The 23,983-nt window shown below is 46.5% G+C and overlaps 1 protein-coding gene across 2 annotated transcripts in view; it reads left to right on the top strand.

Annotated features, from left to right (window-relative positions):
• Positions 1–23,983, top strand: part of CCDC18 (coiled-coil domain containing 18) — a 114,475-nt gene that overhangs the window by 41,020 nt on the left and 49,472 nt on the right. For both annotated transcript variants that reach the window (XM_040360011.1, XM_040360010.1), the window contains exons 12-15: positions 1,567–1,787; positions 5,850–5,960; positions 10,019–10,150; positions 15,055–15,189. In XM_040360011.1, the coding sequence (XP_040215945.1) occupies positions 1,567–1,787; positions 5,850–5,960; positions 10,019–10,150; positions 15,055–15,189 (599 nt within the window). The remainder of the gene's footprint in view (positions 1–1,566; positions 1,788–5,849; positions 5,961–10,018; positions 10,151–15,054; positions 15,190–23,983) is intronic.

Below are 23,983 nucleotides of genomic sequence, written 5' to 3'. Positions count from 1 at the left end.
AGAAGGCAGAGAGTAGTTGATCATGGGTGGGGGCAAAGCGAGAAGGCAGATAATAGATATGATGATTATTACAAACATTTCAACAGCACCATCGGCATCTGATCCGCCTGGTAGATGGCTTGGTACACTGAGACACTGTATCAAGCCAATCCAGGGAGCTGGGTACCATGTTACCACTGTGATTGGTCATGCACAGTGTTGATCTCTCCCCTTTCCCTTACAGGAAAAGCAGAGATCAAGTATTTGTGAATAGGGAAAGAATGAATGGATCAGCTGCTGCAGATTTATACATTCGGTTTGTGCCACAGGGATCTTTTTTAACCCTTTCATGCACCCCGCTGCCCCCTCCCCCTACAAATGCTATTTTCCTTCTGTCTCTCTGTGACCTGTCTAGTAATCCTTTCACCTTGCTTATCATGCATATCTAACATTTACCCCTTTTATCACCATCCTGACACTGTATGTGGCCTGTACATTAATCCTTAATTTCCTCCTTCTTCTGTGTATGGCCTGTATATTAATGTATCTAGTGCACATTTACCATGCTCCATGTTTAACCCACCCAATACCAGCATGTTTGTTAATTTCCAAACAATTGTGGCAATAAATCGGATCAATTTGAGGTGTCTACTTTCCAAAAAGGAAATTCAGGTGTTATCGTACTGCCTTGGCATTTTTGAAAAGAAAGCAAGGGAAACAGGTTCCCCCCCCAAAAATTTTTGTTATTTTTTTTTTCTTTTTTATAGTAAAGAATGAAAAAAATAAGGGGCTAGATTCAGGTAGGGGGACGTACAATTGTGCGGGCGTAGCGTATGTTATTTACGCTACGCCGCCGCAACTTACAGGGGCAAGTGCAGTATTCACAAAGCACTTGCTCCGTAAGTTGCGGCGGCATAGCGTAAATGGGGCCGGCGTAAGCGCGCCTAATATAAATGCGTATGAGGGGGGCGTGTTTTATGTAAATGAGTGGTGACCCGACGTGATTGACGGTTTTCCCGAACGGCGCATGCTCCGTCCGTGGAATTTCCCAGTGTGCATTGCTTCAAAGTACGCCGCAAGGACGTCATTGGTTTCGACGTGAACGTAAATTACGTCCAGCCCTATTCGCGAACGACTTGCGCAAACGACGTAAAAAATTCGACGCGGGAACAACGTCCATACTTAACATTGCGTACGCCTCATAATAGCAGGAGCAACCTTACGCCGAAAAAGCCTAACGTAAACGACATAAAAAAATAGCGCCGGGCGTACGTAAATTTGTGAATCGGCGTATCTAGGTCATTTGCATATTCTACGACGGAAGCGCCACCTAGCGGCCAGCGTAAATATGCACCCTAAGATACGACGGTGTAAGAGACTTACGCCAGTCGGATCTTGGGCTAATGTCGGCGTATCTTGCTTTCTGAATACAGAAAGAAGATACGCCGGCGCAACTTTGAATTTACGCGGCGTATCTATAGATACGCCGGCGTAATTCAATGCTGAATCTAGCCCAAGTTTTTGTTGCAGTGTTTTTTTTTTTTTTTTCAGTCTGTTTTTACTTATAAATGTTTTTGTGTTTTACAGAGGCAGAAAAGTACCTGCAGTTACAGACATCTATAGAACAGTTACGGATGGAGAAGGAGAAACATTCCGAGAATGTGAAAGAGTTGCAGAGGAAGCTTGGTAAAGCTCAGACTGAAATCGCCAATACTAAACTTTCAATGGCTCAGAGAACTAGTCAGTTTCAACTCATACAGGGAGAGCTGCTGGAGAAAGCATCAAAGTCAACAAAGCTAGAACAGGAAGTGAGTGTTCATTCCATGCAAGATTTTCTGTTTACTAAGCTATTGGTGAAGTCGTTTTGTACATTAAAGCGAAACCTTTATAGTTTACAGCAGATGTAGTCAAACACATTTTAAACGTATAACAAATACATATGCAAGAAAAACAAGTGTATTTCAATGAGCCTAGTTTACACCATTGCAGTGCTTTCATGTTTGCTTAAAAAAAGTCCTGCACATAAACATACTGGAACACGTGTGAATGCACTTCAAATACAACGCGTAAAAAAAAAAACGCCAAAATATGCACACTGAGGCCTCGTACACACGACAGAGTTTCTCGGCAGAATTCGGCGAGAAACTCGGTCAGAGCCGAATTCTGCCGAGAAACTCTGTCGTGTGTACACTTTCGGCCCGATGGAGCCGCCGAGGAACTCGTCGAGAAAATAGAGAACATGTTCTCTATTTTCTTGTTGTTCTATGGGAGCTCTCGGCCCGCCGAGCTCCTCGGCGGCTTCAGGGCTGAACTCGCCGAGGAACTCGACGTGTTTGGCACGTCGAATTCCTCGGCCGTGTGTATGAGGCCTGAGATTGTCGTCCTAAAAAGGTCTGATGGTCACAGTCCATTTTTTATTTTACTGTTTTGCTGGTTTTGTAAGCTTTAAACTGTATCATTTCCATTTTTTTCTAATACATGCAAAAAATATTTAACAAACAAGTATTTTAGTCACAGCGTACACTTGCATTTTTTTTTTTTTTTTTTTTTTTAGTTCGACATTGTAATAGCAATACAAATAGTTATTTTTGACAATCCAAATGAGCTTGATTGATAAATCTCCTTTCATGTTGTGCTGCTGGCCATCTTATTCCACAATTTCCTGAATTCCCCTTCATGCTTTGCAGCAACTCCTATGGTACCTGACTGCCTGCTGCCAGTAATTCCTGTGCGGACTCAGCCTACTAAAAATCGTCCAAATCGCATCTCTAGTTATGTAGGCAGGCTCTGTGACATGTGTGACACAGCAGTGCCTACTCACAGGGTATAGTGAATATGTGTCAAGAATTCAGTGAAGTGAAAGCATGGCTCTCAACTGTCCCTGATTTCAAGGAACTGTCCCTGATTTTTGAACAAAGTCCCTCTTTCCTCCTCATTTGTCTCTCATTTTGGTCTAATCTATTGCACTGGTGAGGCTGCATCTGTGGGGCACTGGTGAGGCTGCATTGATCCCTTGTATCATGTCTGCTAGAGGTGCACCGGATGGAAATACTATTAGCATTGTGTTTAACCACTTCAATACAGGGCTTTAATACCCACCTCCATACTGGGCCTATTCTGGCACTTCTCTCCTACATGTACAAATCAACATTATTTTGCTAGTAAATTACTCAGAACCCCCAAACATTATATATGTTTTTTTAGCAGACACCCTAGGGAATAAAATGGCGGTCATTGCAAATTTTTATCTTGCACGGTATTTGCGCAATAATTTTTCAAGCGCCTTTTTTTTTTGTAAAAAAAAAAATGGTTTCATCAATTAAAAAATAACAAAACAGTAAAGTTAGCCCAATTTTTTTGTAAAATATGAAAGATGATGTTACGCCGATTGAAATAGATACCTAGCATGTCATGCTTTAAAATTGCGCACACTCATGGAATGGCGCCAAACTTCGTTACTTAAAAATCTACATAGGCGACGCTCTGTAATTTCTACAGGTTACCAGTTTGGAGTTACAGAGGAGGTCTATTGCTAGAATTGTTGCACGCGCTCTAACGCACGCGGCGACACCTCACATGTGTGGTTTGAACAACGTTTACATACGTGGGCGAGACTTGCATGTGCGTTTGCTTCTGAGCGCGAGCTATCGGGGACATGGGCTTTTTTTTTTTTACTTTATTTTTTTTTTACATTTTTTTTTTTTTTTTTTTCCTCGATTGCTTTTATTACTATTACAAGGAATGTAAACATCCCTTGTAATATGAATAGTGTGTGACAGGTCCTCTTTTAGGAGAGATGCGGGGTCAATAAGACCCCACATCTCTCCTCCAGGCTGGAAAGAATGAGATCGTGAAAAAAATCACAGATCTCATTCTTACTAGCCGCAATTGCGGTTTGTTTACTTACAGGTACCCGGGCGTGACGTCATCACATCGCGCCCGGGCCTCCGACGGTCATAGAGATGACTGGTGACCATCTGGTCACCAGTCATCTCTATGCCTCCCATCCGGCGCACGACGATCATCTCTCCGGGCCCCCTGATGGCACGGGAGAGCCTGGAAAAGCACCAGATGGCGGTGTGTCCCCTCCCACCGCCTATAAGAACAATCAAGCGTCAGAACCGCCGCTATGATCATTCTTATGGTGCGCAGGATCGCCGGAACAAAATGATGTCTGAATGATGCCTCTAGGTGCAGGCATCATTCAGATATCACCACACAAAGTACAGGACGTCATATGACGTCCACCCGGGATAAGAGATCCCCTTTTTGGACGTCATATGACGGTGTGCGGTTTTGAAGTGGTTAAGAGGTGGTCAGAGACTGCATTTTTCTTCAGCTGTTCTTGCACTAAAGGTGCCAACAATAAATTCATATTAATTTTGATTGATGATATTAATTAAAAAGTCAAATTATATACAATTTTATATATACATTTTTTTTTAACTGTCACTATAATTTTTGGCAACAAAATTACCATTTGGTGCACCTCTACTATCCTTTCCTCAATGTTAAAGACTGCTATATCTATAACAGTTATATCTACTGCTGGGGTAGTGGTTTTATATTAGACATGTGCAGAACTGAAAAATTGTTTAGTTTTGGATAAATTTGCGAAGTTACTAATTTCATTTTGTGGATTGTCAAAAACTGTCTCGGTGTGTTTTTTATTTTTGACACTTTTTTTGTTGAATGAGTAGGGGTACAATGTACCCCATACTCATTCACATGGAAGGGGGGGATGGAATTGGGAGCCCCCTTTTTTTTTTTTTTTTTTTTTTTTTAAAGGAAGCTTCTAGATTCCAATAAGTTCCCTGCTCACAGACCACTTAGGCCAGGGTTGTGGGGAAGGGGCCATTGATCTCATCAACATGGAGACCAGGTAAAACAAGAAAAGCTGCTCCAAGTGATTGAGTCTCTGGTTAATCCCCCCACACACTATTCGGGTGCTAGCCCAGCTTGCATGCTGTGTAACATTAAGGAAATTATTCCAGGAGACTACACTTGCAAAAATCTCTTTATTGAAGCTTCATATGACAAGTGGTTGACAGATGTAACGGGGGACAAAGGGGTAGACGTTTCACGCAAATGTTAACGGTTAGTCACTACCAGGAGATAAGGTGCTTTGAGGGGGGCCTGGTATGGATCACATATGATATTCACTTGTTTGTCTCCAACACCCCCCCCCCCCCTTTCCTGCCCTGCTGGGCTGCATGCTCGAATAAGGGTTTGGTACGGATTTGGGGCAGCCGCAGGGGAGACTCCATGCTTCCCTTCCTTTTTTTTCTTCCGAAGGCTTCCCAAAGGGCCTTGAATGCATGTGGGGAGACCACACTCTCTGGATTATTTATTATTTTATTTGTATTTTTTATATTTTGCTGGCATTCTTTTGTTTACATTCAGCTATCGGTGGGGAAAACCACAGACCGCTAATGAGTCATCGGTTGTTAAGGACGTGGTGGCCGGCTTCCCAGCCCACTCCTTAACAACCAGCTATTCTTCACACAAAATTCGGATCAGTCGATACATTTTTGACCGATTTGGAATTGTTCTGAAAATGGGGAATTCGTTAGAAAACGAATAAACAAAACCGAATCATTAATCTCAGAAAGACCAAAAATTTAGCCAGAATTTTAGATTCGGACCGGAGCGAATTGCGCATGTCTATTTTATATGCAATCAAGTGCATTCTTGGGGTATACCTCTTTTTATACTCCCAAAAAAATGTCCTTGTTTTTTTGTTTATACAGAATTAAGGACACACATAGTATATGTTTTTCCAATAATTTTTTAATTATGCGTGTTTAGAAGTGTTTGTTTGTTTTTTTTCTTCATAATATAATTGCCGTTCTCTCTTAATATGTTTGCAGATGACAAAGAAATCACAGAAGAATGCCTCTCTGCAAAAACTGTTGGAAGAAAGGTCTCAGGCTTACTCAGCTGCTGTAGCTAGGAATGCAGACCTAGAGGACGAACTGTTGGTAATTCTATTTCAGAATGCATTTTGGCAACATTTTATCTCTAGTAGAAAATAGTGATTTTGTTCTCTACGATAATGTAAAAAAGGATGTACAGCGTAACCTCGGATTGCGAGAAGCGCGGTTAACATTTCGCAATACGAGCACTGTATTTCTAAAAATTCTGACTCGGTTTGCGAGTGTTGTCTCGCAAAACGAGCAGGATTCAGGCCAAAGCGGTGTGCAGTACCGCGTTTGGCCTGAAGTGGGGGGCGGCGACAGAGCAGAGCCGTTGGAAAATGCTCGGAAAGACACGGAAATACTCAATTCCCGAGGTCAGCCAAGCTGTCCTCGGACCTTTCTGGCTGTTTAAGAACCTCTCCGGCGCCCCCCCACCTCTGGCCGCATACAGTATTGCATGCCATTTGAAGTCAGTGTGGAACAAATTATTTTAGTTTCCATTGACTTCAATGGGGAAACTTGCTTTGATATGCGAGTACTTTGGATTACAAGCATTCTCCTGGAACAGATTATGCTCGTAATCAGAGGTTCCACTGTAATGACATTGGAGAATGATAATGTAAAGACCAACTGAGATGACAAAAATATATATACGGTATTTAGTTAGATAGACAGTGTGGTAATAATATCCATGTTGAAAGACTTTCCTGTTAGGCTGCTTTCACACTGGAGCGGTGGGGGCATCAGCGGTAAAGCGCCGATTTACTGTCGTCTTTGCAGGGTTTTTAGGCCGCTAGAGGGTCATTTTTAACCCCCCACTAGTGGCTGAAAAAGGGTTAAAACCACCAGCAAAGCACCGCTGCAGCGGTACGGCCGCACTGCCCATATACACATCGCTCCAAAGATGCTGCTAGCAGGATTTTTTTTTAGCATCCTGCCAGCGCACCGCTCCAGTGTGAAAGCCGGAGGGCTTTCACACTGGAGTGTGAGGAGCAGCTCTTTCAGGGTGCTTTGCAGGCGCTATTTTTAGAGTTTATAGCGCCTGCAAAGCGCCTCACTGTGAAACGGGTCTTAAAGTGGTTGTGCAGTGTATTGAAATATGACTGACTGCATAGTCCAACAAAGACTGTGGCACTCAAAAAATGTAACAAACCCGGTCAGACGCAGCCTCTCTCTACCTCAACACTGCAAGCCTATGTGTGGACAATATGATGAAGTATGTGGATTATATTTATGTATGCCAACATAAAACACTGTAGCTGGATGAGCAGGAAATGCCTTTCTGCTCCTGGGGAAAAAAAGGTGTTTTTATAAAAGGCATTTTCAGGTTAAAAAACAAAACAAAACTGTTAAAACTTATAACGCACTGCGATTTAAGGTGGATGTAAACCAAAATATTATGTTTTTTTAATTAAGACTCATATCTGTTACAGCAGAGGATGTCATTTCATCTGTGCCCAGTTTGGTCACAGAGTTAATCCAGCTCTGAGCAATCCTCTTATCTTTATTCAATAAGATAAAAACAGACACACACAGAAATAGGTGTCTGTTTCTTCCCCCTTGCTGTGAGTGACATGTAATTTTCTTATCTCATACAGGAGTGTTATGCCGCGTACACACGATCGGTCAAACTGATGAATGGTCTGATGGACCGTTTTCATCGGACCAAACCGATCGTGTGTGGGCCCCATCGGTTAATTATCCATAGGTTAAAAAAAAGCAATCTTGTTTTAAATTTAGCCGATGGATAACGAACCGATAGAAAAAAACGATCGTTTGTAGGCACGTCCATCCGTTAAAAATCCACGCATGCTCAGAATCAAGTCGACGCATGCTTGGAAGCATTGAACTTCGTTTTTTCAGCACGTCGTTGTGTTTTATGTCACCGCGTTCTGACACGATCGTTTTTTTAACCGAAAAACGGTCCATCAGACCGTTTTCAACGGATGGACCGATCGTGTGTACAGGGCTTTAGAGAGGCATTCTGTGTACTTCACATGCCCCCTCCTTTCTTCCCCAGCTCTCCCAGGATCAGCTGTTACACACCTCGGCATGATTAGACATGCTGAAGTTTATGTGGTGACTTTCCTGGGTTTTGACTGGATATTGGTGATCATGGGGCATAATCCACGAGACCAGCAGAAGTTCAATGTAAGAAATATCGATGCCTGGCCACGAGTCTACTGATATCACAACTCCACTCACCAAGCCCTAGACAAAAGACCTGCCCACAGAATCTGGAGTATTGCAGGGCTCCAAACCGCTAAAGGGGAGATATTTGACAGGTAAGGATACATGCAGAAGGCAGGTATATCCTTTATAAAGAAGCACTATGGAAGTAATTTAGAAATGAGAGTTGGTTTACATCCACTTTAAGGACTATAAAGAGGACAGATTTAAACTGGCTTTGCACATGTGCGGAGAATTGTGGTACCATTTATATTAAATGGTATGCCCAAAACACTAAAGCACCACAACAAGAACACATCTATGGTGCAATGCATGATAATGTGCTAAAGTGAGTTGTGGTGCACTACATTGGCAAAAATAGTGCAGAAGTAATTTTAGGTTTTTTGGCAGCCCATTCACATGACTAAGCTGCCCTAATGCAGTGGATGTTAATATGCATGTATTAATGCACTGCATAGGAAGGCGGGGTGGGACTGACACCGGTAAGCTGCAAATTGTTGACTTTTTTTTTTTTTTTTTTTTTTTTTTTCGTTTTTTGTTTCTACCTTTTTTATGGAAAATAATTTTGTAACTACTACAAATCACTGCTACAAAATGATGTGACATTAACCTTGCTTTATGAGGATTCTTGAGATTTAACCACTTAAAGACCTTAGGTGTTTTTCAGATTTGGTGTTTGCAAGACTAAAACAGTTTTTTCTGCTAGAAAATTACTTAAAACCCCCAAACATTATATATATTTTTTTTCTAACACCCTAGAGAATAAAATGGCCGTCATCGTAATACTTTTTGTCACAGCGTATTTGCGCAGCAGTCTTACAAGCGCACTTTTTTTGGAAAAAATTCACTTTTTTGAATTAAAAAATAAGACAACAATAAATTTGGCCCAATTTTTGTATATATTGTGAAAGATAATGTTACGCCGAGTAAAATGATACCCAACATGTCACGCTTTAAAATTGCGCCCGCTCGTGGCATGGCGTCAAACTTTTACCCTTAAAAATCTAGATAGGCGACGTTTAAAAAATTCTATAAGTTGCATTTTTTGAGCTACAGAGTAGCTCTAGGGCTATAATTATTGCTCTCGCTCTAACGATCGCGGCGATACCTCACTTGTGTGATTTAAACACCGTTTTCATATGCGGGCGCTACTCGCGTATGCGTTCGCTTCTGCGCGCGAGCTCGTCAGGACGGGGCGCTTTAAAAAATTTTTTTGTTTGTTTTCTTATTTAATTTTATTGATTTTATTATTTTTTACACTAAAATATAAAAAAAAAAAAAAATGATCACTTTTATTCCTATTACAAGGAATGTAAACATCCCTTGTAATAGAAAAAAGCATGACAGGTCCTCTTAAATATGAGATCTGGGGTCAAAAAGACCTCAGATCTCATATTTAGGCTTAAATGCAAAAAAAAAAAAAAAAAAAGGAAAATTTGTCATTTAAAAAAATGACAAAAAAAAAATTGTCTCTTTAAGAGGCTGGGCGGGACTGACGTTTTGACGTCACTTCCGCCCAGCAGAGCTATAAGGACGGGTGGGGGCCATCTTGCCCTCACTCAAGTCCTCACTCTCCAGGCGGCAGCATCGGATCTCCTCCGCCGCTACCGACGGCTCCGGTAAGCGGCGGAGGGCGCGGAAAAGCGGCGGGAGGGGGGGGCCCCTCTCCCACCACCGATAACGGCGATCTCGCGGCGAATCCGCCGCGGAGACCGCTGTTATCGTTTACACAGCCGCCCGCTGAAAACATGGATATCTCAGTTGTGGCAGCAGCTGCCGTTACTGAGATATCCATGTTTAAAAAGAGGACGTACATTTACAATAGGCGGGTCTTTAAGTGGTTAATTGGAAAAATAGCATCTCAAGAACAACGATTGTACATGCTGGGTTGCAGTTTAAGTTTGTCTTTTAACATTATCAGTATTTCACAGGAATTTAAAGCACACATAGCCCACTTGGAGGAAAACATTAGCAAGGAGCATCGAGACGTTCTCCTGGCATTTGAAAAGTCGAAAACTATGCATCAAGAACAACAGAGTGAACTCTTGAAGCAAATAGAGCATGTAAGATGAATTTTTACTTTATTACCAAGGCTTATTTGCTAAAACAAGTCCCATGAAGAGCACACTGGCAAGGGACAATATTTCCCTACTTCATTCAAGTAGATACTCCTTCATAAAGGTCACCTTCCTGATGTGGCTTAACCTATCTTAAGTAGCTCTTGTGTGCATTTTCTCAGAACCCCCTAAATTGGTATTAACCATTTAAAAATATATATTTTTTTTCTTTACAACTAGAAATGCCTGTTTGGCATTGGTTTTATATATGATTTATGATTTATTGTTTGACATAACTCTTAACATAACGCTTAACCATCATAGTGAGTTTACTACTACCTTCAGGAGTCCCCCTGGTGTATGTATATTACTGGTTGAGAATCTATGATGGATACAAGATAACTCAAGCTACAAACTCCATTTTGCATATAAAATAAAAATTTGGGTAAGGAAAGGTCAGCAAAGTCCTGCTGCTTTAAGTGAATTTCCAGAAAATCTGTGATTCGGTCATGGGTGTGTGCAGCCTATTGCATTAGTGTGTGCACCCTAAAGCTCAAACACACCTGCATGTGTCTACATATATATGACCCCAGAACAATGAAATCCCTGCCGGCACAGTGAAAGAGTCGGTAAGAGGGAGATCTTGCCCATGTTCCTGCTGCTACACAGAGTGATAATACTAATACTAATGCACATGGGATGATTAGGGTGTGCCTAGGCACACCCGGCACTAGGGTGACCACGTGTCCCGGTTTGCCCGGGATCGTCCCGTAATATACATTTTTGTCCCGTGTCCCGGGAGCCTTCAAACCGGGACAATAGAGAGTCCCGGAATCAACTGCCTGCCACACTCACTGCCGCTGCTGTCGCTGTAATTAAATTATTCTAAATCACTGGTTGCTAGGAAAGCCCCGCTTGGCTTGTAGCAACCAGTGACGTCACCGTGTCCCGCTCTCTCTGCGGCTCCGACTCCACCCCCACCTCCTCCAGCGGCCAGCCGCGGTTCTTGCTGCAGAGAGAGCAGCAGCGTAACAGGCAGTGAGACAGTGAGTCACTCACCGTTACCGTCACCTACCGCGGCACAGACCAAGACCTCCTCCTCCTCCCCTCCAGGCCTCGGTTGCTCAACTGGACTCGATCCGCCGTCCGTCCTGAGTCCCGACCTCCCGCGAGTCCCGACTTCTGCTGCGCCGCGCCGGCCATCCTTGGAGCAGGGGCAGAAAAGGTAGGTGCAGGGGAGGGGGGGGGGTTGACCATGCAATGGGGGGAGATATTATACAGTCCAGATTACAATTTGCAGGGGCAGCAGAGGTGACAGTGAGAGAGGGGGGGGGGGGTTGCATGGTGCACCCCCCTTTCTCTGTCACCTTTGCTGCCCCTGCAAATTGTAATCTGGACTGTATAATCTCTCTCTACCCAGCCCTCCGTCACCCAGTCCCTCTGTCACCCAGTCCCTCTGTCACCCAGTCCCTCTGTCACCCAGTCCCTCTGTCACCCAGTCCCTCTGTCACCCAGCTCTCCGTCACCCAGTCCTCTGTCACCCAGCCCTCTGTCACCCAGTCCCTGTCACCCAGCTCTCCGTCACCCAGCTCTCCGTCACCCAGCTCTCCGTCACCCAGCTCTCCGTCACCCAGCTCTCCGTCACCCAGCTCTCCGTCACCCAGCCCTCCGTCACCCAGCCCTCCGTCACCCAGCCCTCCGTCACCCAGCTCTCCGTCACCCAGTCCCTGTCACCCAGCTCTCCGTCACCCAGTCCTCCGTCACCCAGCTCTCCGTCACCCAGTCCTCTGTCACCCAGCCCTCTGTCACCCAGTCCCTGTCACCCAGCTCTTCGTCACCCAGCTCTCCGTCACCCAGCTCTCCGTCACCCAGCCCTCCGTCACCCAGTCCCTGTCACCCAGCCCTCCGTCACCCAGCCCTCCGTCACCCAGCCCTCCGTCACCCAGCCCTCCGTCACCCAGCCCTCCGTCACCCAGCCCTCCGTCACCCAGCCCTCCGTCACCCAGCCCTCCGTCACCCAGCCCTCCGTCACCCAGCCCTCCGTCACCCAGCCCTCCGTCACCCAGCCCTCCGTCACCCAGCCCTCCGTCACCCAGCTCTCCGTCACCCAGCTCTCCGTCACCCAGCTCTCCGTCACCCAGCCCTCCGTCACCCAGCTCTCCGTCACCCAGCTCTCCGTCACCCAGCCCCCTGTCACCCAGCCCTCTGTCACCCATTTCTCCATCACCCAGTCCTCCGTCACCCAGCTCTCCGTCACCCAACCCCCTGTCACCCAGTCCCTCTGTCACCCAGCCCTCTGTCACCCTGTCCCCTGTCACCCAGTCCCTCTGTCACCCAGCCCTCTGTCACCCAGTCCTCTGTCACTCTGTCACCCAGTCCTCTGTCACCCTGTCACCCAGTCCTCTGTCACCCTGTCACCCAGTCCTCTGTCACCCAGTCCTCTGTCACCCAGTCCTCTGTCACCCAGCCCTCCGTCACCCAGTCCCCTGTCACCCAGTCCCCTGTCACCCAGTCCCCTGTCACCCAGTCCCCTGTCACCCAGTCCTCTGTCACCCAGTCCTCTGTCACCCTGTCACCCAGCCCTCTGTCACCCTGTCACCCAGCCCTCTGTCACCCTGTCACCCAGCCCTCTGTCACCCAGCTCTCCGTCACCCAGCTCTCCTGTCACCCTGTCCCCTGTCACCCTGTCCCCTGTCACCCTCTGTCACCCAGCCCTCTGTCACCCAGCCCTCTGTCACCCAGCCCTCTGTCACCCAGTCCTCTGTCACCCAGTCCTCTGTCACCCTGTCCCCTGTCACCCAGTCCTCTGTCACCCTGTCACCCAGCCCTCTGTCACCCAGCTCTCTGTCACCCAGTCCTCCGTCACCCTGTCCCCTGTCACCCAGCCCTCTGTCACCCACTCCCCTGTCACCCAGCCCTCTGTCACCCAGCCCTCTGTCACCCAGTCCTCTGTCACCCTGTCCCCTGTCACCCAGCCCTCTGTCACCCACTCCCCTGTCACCCAGCCCTCTGTCACCCAGCCCTCTGTCACCCAGTCCCCTGTCACCCAGCCCTCTGTCACCCTGTCCCCTGTCCCCTGTCACCCAGCCCCCTGTCACCCAGCCCCCTGTCACCCAGCCCTCCGTCACCCAGCCCTCTGTCACCCACTCCCCTGTCACCCACTCCCCTGTCACCCAGCCCTCTGTCACCCAGTCCCCTGTCACCCAGTCCCCTGTCACCCAGTCCCCTGTCACCCAGTCCCCTGTCACCCAGCCCTCTGTCACCCAGCCCTCTGTCACCCAGCCCTCTGTCACCCAGCCCCCTGTCACCCAGCCCTCTGTCACCCAGTCCTCTGTCACCCAGTCCTCTGTCACCCAGTCCTCTGTCACCCAGTCCTCTGTCACTCTGTCACCCAGCCCTCTGTCACCCAGTCCCCTGTCACCCATCCCTCTGTCACGGGCCCGCTGATTTCATGATACGCCCCTGCCCCCAAAACTGGCAAAAAAATATGTAAAAAAACGTATTTTTGGGGGGGGGGGGGGTGTCCCTGAATGGCAGTTTGGAAATGTGGTCACCCTACCCGGCACACCCTGTGCGCACGCCTATGGATTCTGTTTATATATAACTTCTGTCTTTTGTGTATTCCCGCTCTGCAACATCCAGAACAAGCTGCTAGAATTAAAATGTAACTGTTCTTTTATTTTGGTGGCCCTTCTGTTGACCTGGTGGAATAGCTGTCTTTCACAACCCTCTTCCCTGTCCTTCTCGAGATTTTTTTTTTTTTTTTTTTTTTATAAGGGGAGTATTACGGTGTGTCAGACCCAATTTATTACTGTTTGGCTTGCCCAGGACCAGTTCAGTGTCTTTCCCTGCAATAATCCTAAACTGGAATTTTCCACATGGGAAATTTGAAGGGAGAACAGGGAAATGTAAATTTTTATTTTGAAAGTGCATCTACCTTAAGCTGATCTAAAGTCTAGATCAGGGTAGTCAAACTCAATTTCACTTTGGGCCACATCAGCATTATGGTTGCCCTCAAAGGGCCGGTTGTATCTGTAAGACGCACCACCCCCTTATATCAGATGTCGAGCCCCCCACCATCACAAGTCAAGAGTCCTCTAACTTCCATTACATCACAGTGCCCCCCCCCCCCCCCCCTTATCTTGTGCTGCTGCTGGGAAGAAGGTTGGGGGCAGACTTGGGAAGCAGAAAGTGCAGTGTCTGGAGGAGGACCAGAGGAGGGCTGGAGTCAGCTGCCATAGTCTGCTGAATGCTAAAACTAAGGGAGGAGGAGACAAGGGGGGTTCTGTGGCTGCACAGGATCTGGGGGAGGAGTTCTGTTGTGCTCTCTACTGCCAACTGCTGAGACAAGTTGGGTTGCCACAGCTGCAGGAGTGTGTGCAAGTGGCAAGGGCCACATGAAATGTGTTGGCGGGCCGTATTTGGCCCGCGGTCCTTGAGTTTGACACATGTGGTCTAGATGAAGCTGTATATATTTCCTGAAGTCTTGATATTGGTCATCCAATTTCCCTTGCCCCATAATACTCTGACAAGGAGTGGGTGTCAGTCATTGCTGCATACATCTACGGTGAGTAGAGGAGAGAGTGTGTGGGGTGACCCTATTAGTGTGAGTATTGTCAAAAGGTGTAGGGGTGTGTTTTGCTGTTTGGCATGGGTGCCTTGATCACAGAACATGCTGCACAGAATTACAATTCTTTGTTAAACACAGCACCTCACATTTATCTTTTTCTGTTTATGACTACTTGTGTTGATTCCAGCATTATATTTTAGAAAAAGTACCAGCCCAGTGATATATCCAGATTGTGTGTGGTCTCATGTTTTGCGGTATTGGATAGCAATAGGTTTAATAATGCCCAGTTTTATACAAGCCTGATCGATTATTTGCTGTGCTCATCCGTTATATCTTGCAGCTCCAGCGTCAGCAGGAGATGAAGAATCTTCAAATAGCAGAACAAAACTATACTAATAAAGTCCTACAAGAAGACACTGTAGCAAAGCAGCAGCAGATAATATCTCTAGAAAACCTACTAGTGGAAACCAGAAAGGTATTGTATTATGTTATTTCTCGAGTCGTCTTCCAGGACGGCACCTTGAGAGTAGACTGGCTCCACCTGACAGGAAACACAATCAAAAAGAGGTTTAAAAACCCCGCCCCTCCCCGTGCACCTCAGTTCATGATTGTGTTTCCCCCAGCGAAACGTTTTTTTGTTTTTCCAAAAAGACCTAAGGCCTGGGGCTGGTGGTCCCCCTCCTGGGTGAGCCATGGGTCCTGGGAGGCCTTGAGCTCAGTGAGGCTATTGCCTGTCCGGAGGGTCTCCCTGTATTGAGGGGGGGGGGAGCGGAAGGAAAAACCATGTTTGGAAACCCCCCCCGGCTAGGTGTATCTGGGATAGTGGCTACCTCAGAACACCTAGGTGGCTGGAATCCCTCTCTCCCGAGCGTCCTCCTACCTGCTGGGCCGGGTAAGGACACTTCTCCGCGCTGTGGACTCGGCTGCTGTTCTCCCAGGCCCGTTTCTCGGTGGAGCCAGCATTTCCGACGCTGCGTCGATGGCGGCGCATGGTGATGACGCGCTTCCGGTTCCGGTCTTCGCCAAAATGGCGGCCGCCATTGGCGTTAGCTCACACGCTCGGAGCGCAGCAGGGGAGAGAGTGGCGCCCGATTCGATAGTGCCATGGAGCGTGAGGACCGCCCGGCACTAACCGCTGCTGCAGAGGAAGCCACCAAGGGTGAGTCTACCTCCAGAAACTTCATTGGGGCACTTGGACTGGGTCCTTATTCCCCACACACCCCCCTTCCCTTCCCCCTACTCCCTTTGTATTAAAGCCTTGTCTTTTACTTTCAGGGGAAGAGGTTACTGCCCAGGGGGAGGCTTCTATTGTTTCTGCTAAACATACATCTAAAGCTAAAAGATGTGGGAATTGTAGCATTAAGCTAGCCACTGACTATTCCAAGCTTTTGTGTGCTAAGTGCATTCAAAAGCTTACAGGGAAGGAAACTTCGCTAATAATGAAAGAATTCCTGACGGTTCAGTCAGAGATGCTTTCCACATTAAAAGAGTTTAAGGAAGCCTTAAAACCCAAAGGACCTGATCCCCTAGCAGCTGGACCCTCCTCACAGGAAAGCTTATCCACCTCGGCTCCAAAATTGTTGAGGGCTAGGGACGTTCTTCTGTCAGACTCTGAGGATTCAGAGGCTCAGGAAGAAGGTCTCATTGATAGCCAGACAGATGAGGAGGATGAAGATGCTAGATCAGGCAAATTCATTTTTTCAGCAGATGACATGGGTGGTTTACTGGCAGCTATCTATACCTCTGAGGGGATTCAGCAGCCGACCGAACTAGTGTCAGCACAGGATAAGATGTACCAGGGTTTAGCTAAACCCCAGCCAAAGGTTATCCCAGTTCACCAATCTCTTCAGGACTTAGTTCTAAAAGAGTGGGCAGAACCTGAAAAGAAGTTACTTAGGTACAAAACCTGGAAAAGGCGCTGTCCCTTTAAGGAGGAACTAGAAAACAAATTTTTCAAAGTCCCTAAACTAGACGCTTCCCTAGCTCAACTGTCTAGACAGTCTGACCTCTCCTTTGAGGATGCTGGGAATTTAAAAGATTCACTAGACAGACGGGCAGAGACCTCCCTTCGCAGGGCCTGGGAGGCTAATGCGGCAGCCCTTGGGCCCGCCCTGGCCTCATCCTGCATTGCCAGGAATACGGATACCTGGCTATCCAGGATGTTAGAACATATCCCACAGACTTCAAAGTTTAAGGATATCCGAGATTCCCTTAGAGTCATAGGTAGCGCTGTCGCCTATCTAGCAGACGCATCAATTGAGTCCGCTCGAGCCTCTGCTAAAACAGGCGCTCTTATTAACGCCTCAAGAAGGGCACTATGGCTCAAAACATGGGAAGGAGATTTGGCCTCCAAATCCCGTCTCTGTGCCCTACCCTTTGAGGGATCCTTCCTCTTTGGGACAGGTTTAGACCAGGCTCTAACTAGGGCCTCAGAAAAGGGTAAACGGTTCCCTCCCAAACCTAAACAAAATAGGAGGAGATTTTTTCGAGGCCCCCAGAATAAAAACCGACCTTCAGACCGAAGAGCGGCCTTTAATAGGAGGTGGATCACAGGAAAGGATAAACCAAAAGGGGGAATCCTTTTCCCTGATCCTAAACCCGCTGGGAAAGACTCCAAGTGACTCGAGAGTCGGGGGAAGGCTCTCCCGATTTCTTCCAGCTTGGGAAAGCATAACACGGAGTCCTCATATTTTGCAGATAGTGAAGGAAGGCTACAGATTGGAATTCCGCCATCTTCCCCCACCAATTTTCCTCCTCACTCATTTACCCCAAAATCCCCTCAAAGCGGCAAGCCTTCTAGGGAATGTGTCAGACCTAGCACAACAGGGGGTCATAGTCCCAGTTCCGGTAGACCAACAGGGTCAGGGGGTGTACTCTCACATCTTTGTAGTACCAAAATCCTCGGGAAAATTCCGTCTAATCATCAACTTAAAACCCCTGAATACTTATCTCCTCTACAAGAGGTTCCGCATGGAGAACATTTACAGTCTCAAAGGACTTCTTTTAGAAGGGGTATTTATGATAACCATAGACCTGAAGGACGCCTACCTCCATGTCCCCATTTACCAGGACCATCAAAGATTCCTGAGATTCGCCATTATTTCCCCTCAGGGGATCCAACACTGGCAATTCACTGCTCTTCCCTTTGGGCTTGCCTCCAGCCCAAGAGTTTTCACGAAGGTGCTAGCAGAGGTGGTCGCCTTTCTACATCTGAAGGGCATCTCCCTTGTTCCTACCTCGACGATCTGCTGCTGTTCAATCCCAGTCGAGCACTTCTTCTCACGGACCTGACCACCGTCCTGACTACACTGGAATCCTTAGGATGGATTATAAACAGAGAAAAATCTTCTCTCCTCCCAGAACAGAGAAAGATCTATCTGGGATTCTTAATAGATTCCTTAGAGAAAAAGCTTCTCCTACCAGTAGACAAGGTCCAGAGACTCATCTCAGTGGTCAGGTCTGTCAGGGGAACAGCAGATATTTCACTCAGGGAGATCATGAGATTGTTGGGACTTATGACCTCATGCATCCCAGCAGTTCCGTGGGCCCAGCTTCACTACAGGCCACTACAGGCCTTCCTCCTCTCCTCCTGGGACGGGAAGGAAACATCCCTAGACTCCAGGGTCTCCATTCCAGAGTCGGTAAAAAACACTCTAGAGTGGTGGCTCATTCCTCGGAACTTGGGAAGAGGCCTTCAGTGGAACCAGTCAAACCCCCTCAGGATAACCACGGATGCCAGCTCCTGGGGATGGGGAGCCCACATGGCGGGCCTACAGGCCCAGGGTTCCTGGGATCGACACCAAAGGGAGTCGTCTTCCAACTTCCGAGAATTATCAGCGGTCGGAAGAGCCTTGGAAGCGTTCGAGGAGAGAATCCTGAACCAGGAAATACAAATTCTCTCCGACAACGCGACCACGGTGGCGTTCCTGAACCATCAGGGAGGCACCAAGTCCCGTTCGCTCCTAAGGTTGTCCCTAGAAATTCTAGGCTGGGCAGAACAGAGGGTTCGCTCCCTGTCAGCAGTTCACATCAGGGGAGTCCTAAACCTAGAAGCGGACTTTCTAAGCCGCCAACCCATTCTCCAGGGAGAGTGGGAACTAAGTCAGGAGGTCTTCGATTGGGTATGTCATCATTTCGGCATCCCAGAAATAGACCTCTTTGCTCACAGGAGGAACAAGAAGATAGAAAGGTTCTTCTCCCTCTCCCGGGATCAGGGATCGGAAGGTGTGGACGCGTTGGCCCAGGCCTGGACATTTTACCTAGCCTATGCCTTTCCTCCTCTGAATCTGATCCCGAGGGTATTGCAAAAACTGAGTCGTTCACAAGGGAGGCTGATTCTGATCGCTCCCTGGTGGCCCAAAAGATCTTGGTTTCCAATGTTAGAACAGTGGTCAGTCCTTCCTCCCCTCCCTCTCCCGGTCCGGGTGGACCTTCTGCGTCAGGGGCCGATCTTTCATCCAGAGCCAGGCTTTTTCAGTCTGACGGCCTGGTACTTGAGAGGTGGAACCTGCAGCGGAAGGGTTGCTCAGAGAAGGTAATAGATACCCTCTTAGCGAGTCGTAAGGTAGTTACCAGGAAGATCTATGCCAAGACCTGGGGAGTGTTTTCACGCTGGTGCGCGGCAAGACAAGCTCCACTACCCGAAATCTCCGTTATCTTGGAGTTCCTTCAGAAAGGGGTAGATCTAGGTCTAGCTACGAGAACCCTAAGAGTACAGGTTGCCGCCTTGTCCTACTTTTTAGACAAGAGGCTGGCTCTGGATCCTCTTATTAAGAGGTTCCTGACGGCCAGGGATAGGTTGTCACCTATACAGATATCCAGAGTTCCCCCTTGGGACCTCTCCCTGGTGTTAGACCAGCTATCCAAACCTCCGTTTGAACCGATAGACAGCATTCCTGTTAGGCTGTTAGTATTTAAATTCTCCTTTCTTTTGGCCATCACCACGGCTAAAAGAATAGGAGACATGCAAGCGCTCTCAATCAAAGAGCCTTATTTTCGTTTATTCGAGGACAGGGTAATCCTAAGTCAAGATCCCCTGTACCTACCTAAGGTGGCAACGAAGTTTCATAGGTCACAAGAAATTATACTTCCTTCTTTTTGCGCAAAACCACAGAATGAAAGAGAACAAACCTTTCATTGTTTGGATGTAAGACGCTGTTTGTTAATTTATTTAGAAAGGGTGAGCGAGTTCAGACGCTCATCACACTTGCTAATCAATTTTTCAGGACAGAAAAAGGGTTGCCAAGCATCTAGAGCCTCTATATCTAGATGGATAAGACAGGCAATTTCAGTAGCATACAGTAAGGCTGGCAAAACAGTACCTAAAGTCAAGGCACATTCCACGAGATCTATAGCAACCTCCTGGGCAGAGAGAGCAGGAGTTTCAGTGGAACAAATCTGTAGATCAGCAACGTGGTCAAGCCAGAATACCTTTCTAAAACACTACCGAGTGGAACTCCTGTCACCCCAAGACTTGACGTTTGGCAGAAGAGTCCTGCAGGCAGTGGTCCCGCCCTAAGGTAGGCCTGAGGGTTACTTGCTTATCTCTCAAGGTGCCGTCCTGGAAGACGACTCGAGAAAATACCAGTTACTCACCGGTAGCTGTTTTTCTATGAGTCTTACAGGACGGCAGGCCTATTTCCCACCCTGAGGAATTTATATGGTTTGTATTTTTATATACTGGTTCCCGTGCTCTTATGGTGGTTACTTTATCACGAACTGAGGTGCACGGGGAGGGGCGGGGTTTTTAAACCTCTTTTTGATTGTGTTTCCTGTCAGGTGGAGCCAGTCTACTCTCAAGGTGCCGTCCTGTAAGACTCATAGAAAAACAGCTACCGGTGAGTAACTGGTATTTTTTACCCTATCTTCTTGACCTAAAATACAAAAATACACCAATTTAAATTTAGCAAGAATTGTATGCATGGGGAGTTTTGCCTACATGGCTGGAATTGACTTTGCCTTTATGGGTACAACTGGTCAGACTGTTGTGTTAAATCCATGACCAGACTAATCAGAAATTAAGTATATGCCCCAGATTAATCTATATTATGTCAGACATGTGATGTCGTTCTAAGCTAGGGAGGGTATACAGCACAAGATAACTGGCAGGAGGCTTAAGTTCCAGCTAAAACATTTTTAAAGTAATACTAAACACAGACTGTTTAATTTGCATTGTCCCTTCTATTTCTGTATATGGATGATGGCACTGTAATTTAACCACTTAAGGACCGGACCAATATGCAGCTAAATGACCCAAGGGGTTTTTACAATTCGGCACTGCGTCGCTTTAACAGACAATTGCGCGGTCGTGCGACGTGGCTCCCAAACAAAATTGGCATCCTTTTTTCCCCACAAATAGAGCTTTCTTTTGGTGGTATTTGATCACCTCTGCGGTTTTTATTTTTTGCGCTATAAACAAAAATATAGTGTAAATTTTGAAAAAAAATTCAATATTTTTTACTTTTTGCTATAATAAATATTCCCCAAAAACATATCTAAACAATTATTTTTTCCTCAGTTTAGGCCGATACGTATTCGTTTACCTATTTTTGGTAAAAAAAATCGCAATAAGCGTTTATCGATTGGTTTGCACAAAATGTATAGCGTTTACAAAATAGGGGATAGTTTTATTGCATTTTTATTAATTTTTTTTTATTATTACTAATGGCGGCGATCAGCGATTTTTTTCGTGACTGCGACATTATGGCGGACACTTCGGACAATTTTGACACATTTTTGGGACCACTGTCATTTTCACAGCAAAAAATGCATTTAAATTGCATTGTTTATTGTGAAAATGACAGTTGCAGTTTGGGAGTTAACCACAGGGGGCGCTGTAGGAGTTAGTGTTCACTTTGTGTGTGTTTACAACTGTAGGGGGGGTGTGGCTGTAGGACTGACGTCATCGATCGAGTCTCCCTTATATAAGGGATCACTCGATCGATACGCCGCCACAGTGAAGCACGGGGAAGCCGTGTTTACATACGGCTCTCCCCGTTCTTCAGCTCCGGGGAGTGATCGCGACGGAGCGGCTATAAACGAATAGCCGCGTCGTCGTCCCGGATCGCTCCCCGAGGGGATCCGACCGCCGCATGTAGCGGAGGGGGTCCCGATCGGACCCCCGACCCACGTCTAGGCAGGCACGTACAGGTACGTTGATGTGCCTGTCCGTGCCATTCTGCCGACGTATATCTACATGAGGCGGTCGGGAAGTGGTTAATAAAAAAATAATAATCAATACTAATCAAAGTATCTTTATTCCTAATTGATATACAGCTGTCACATGATCCATATCTTTTCTAGCCTATCTTCAGGGAAACAAAAGCAGGAGGAGCATATAATCCTCTGCTGCTGGTCATGTTTTCACCATAAAAAACACAGCCTTTGGAATACAGAGTAAAAATAAATAAATAATATCAATAAACTGTTTAAAATTGTCATACAAATATATTTCTTTATCGTACATCACGGGACACAGAGCCTAGTAATTACTAAGTGGGTTATATTCCACCTTCAGGTGCTGGACACTGGTGTAATCAATCAATTGGACAGGAAGTTTCCTCCCTAAATAACCTCTCCCATACTGGGAGCACCTCAGTTTTTTCACCAGTGTCTAAGGTGTTGGTCACGAGTGAAGATGTGCTCTAAGGAGCTCCACTGGAGGGATCCATGCTGGATTTAAATAGTCTCCATAAAAATCAGATCAATCCAAAGTGCCTTGGACCAAAGTGGATGGTACCTGGGGCCTCGTATCCGAAGCACTGGGTTTTTGCCTGTTATGCCTCTCTTCGGAGGGCTGGATCCTGGGTTCCAGTGCTTTGGTCAGACCCAATACCAAAAGTTTTCTGGCAGGGTGCGATACAGGTCCAGGGGTGTGGTGATCCTGACCATAGACCCCAGTCCCTGAGGGTCTGTTGACTTAGCCCGTGGTGATGGGTGAAGATTGGGTCTGTCAGGCATTGCAGCCTCCCCCAACATTGCATCCACTGTGCATATGTCTGTTTGGACGTTTTTTGCATTGCATTTGTTGGTCTATAAGAGGTTAACTGCTATATTCGCAGCATCCTCACAAGAATCAGAAACCAGGATGTGCCCCTTTCCCTGCTCTAAATCCTCAAACAAAGGAATTTAAAAGACCCGAGGATGAAGGTTCACTGTCAGAGGACAGGGAAAAGGTGCAGTCTAACGAGGAGGAGCTATCAGAAGCCTCACAAGTTCTGGAGTTGCAGCTGCAGTCTTTTTCAAAGATTCATACTGCATAGAACTTACCCTCAGCCTAGTCGGTCAAAGCCTCTGTCTCCTCCTTGGGGTAAAAAAAAAAAAAAACTCCTATAGGTTGCTAGAAAAACCTCCACAGGGTCCTCATCCTGGTGCTGGCTTCAGGCTAACCAAACGCACAACTGTGGGATGCACAGTTGCTGGGGCACATTGCTAACGCACAACAGCTATATCGCATGTTTGCGGAAACGCATGTCTGCAGAGGATAACTTCCTCTTTACCAGTCCACATGTGTGCATAAAAAAAAAAGTTTTTGGAATGTTCAAAATGCATGTGGGGTAAAAACAAGTAACAGAACATGTTTATTGTTGATCACATAAAGATACATGTTTCTGTCTGTATGGGTTTACATGTTTTTTACATAGTCGCATGAGGATGCTTGGTCTCATTAAAGTGCTTAAGTCGCACAGAGAGGTTTATTTGCACAGAAATGCCTAAAATCGCATAAAAATGCTTGATTGTATAAAGATGCTGGATCACACAAGGTTGCCTGATCACACGAGTCCTTGATTACCCAAGGATATTGGGTCACATAGAGAGGCTTGTTTTCAGAGAAATGCCTAAAATCGCATAAAAATGCTTGATTGCATAAACATGCTGGATCACACATGGTTGCCTGATCACCCGAGTTCTTGATTACCCAGGGATACTTGATCACATAGAGAGGCTTGTTTTCACAGAAATGCCTAAATTCACATTAAAATGCTTGATTGCATGAAGATACTGGATCGCACAGGGGTGCTTAATCGCACAAGAGTCCTTGGTCACACAAGGGTACTTGTCCGCACAGTAGTGTTTGATCGCATTAAAAATGCTGAATCGCATAAGGATGCATGATTGCTTAAAGTTGCATGTTTGCCTAGATTTTGCATGGTTGTTTAATGAGGCATGATAATTTAAGTTTCCTTAACCACTTGACCACTGGGCACGAAAACCCCCTTAATCACCAGACCAATTTTCAGCTTTCGGTGCTCTCACAATTTGAATGACAA

The sequence above is a fragment of the Rana temporaria genome, chromosome 7 (genome assembly GCF_905171775.1).
Source record: "Rana temporaria chromosome 7, aRanTem1.1, whole genome shotgun sequence".
NCBI classification, from domain to species: domain Eukaryota; kingdom Metazoa; phylum Chordata; class Amphibia; order Anura; family Ranidae; genus Rana; species Rana temporaria.
The sequence above is the reverse complement of the archived record's forward strand: the minus strand, read 5'-3'. Positions and strand labels throughout refer to the sequence as shown.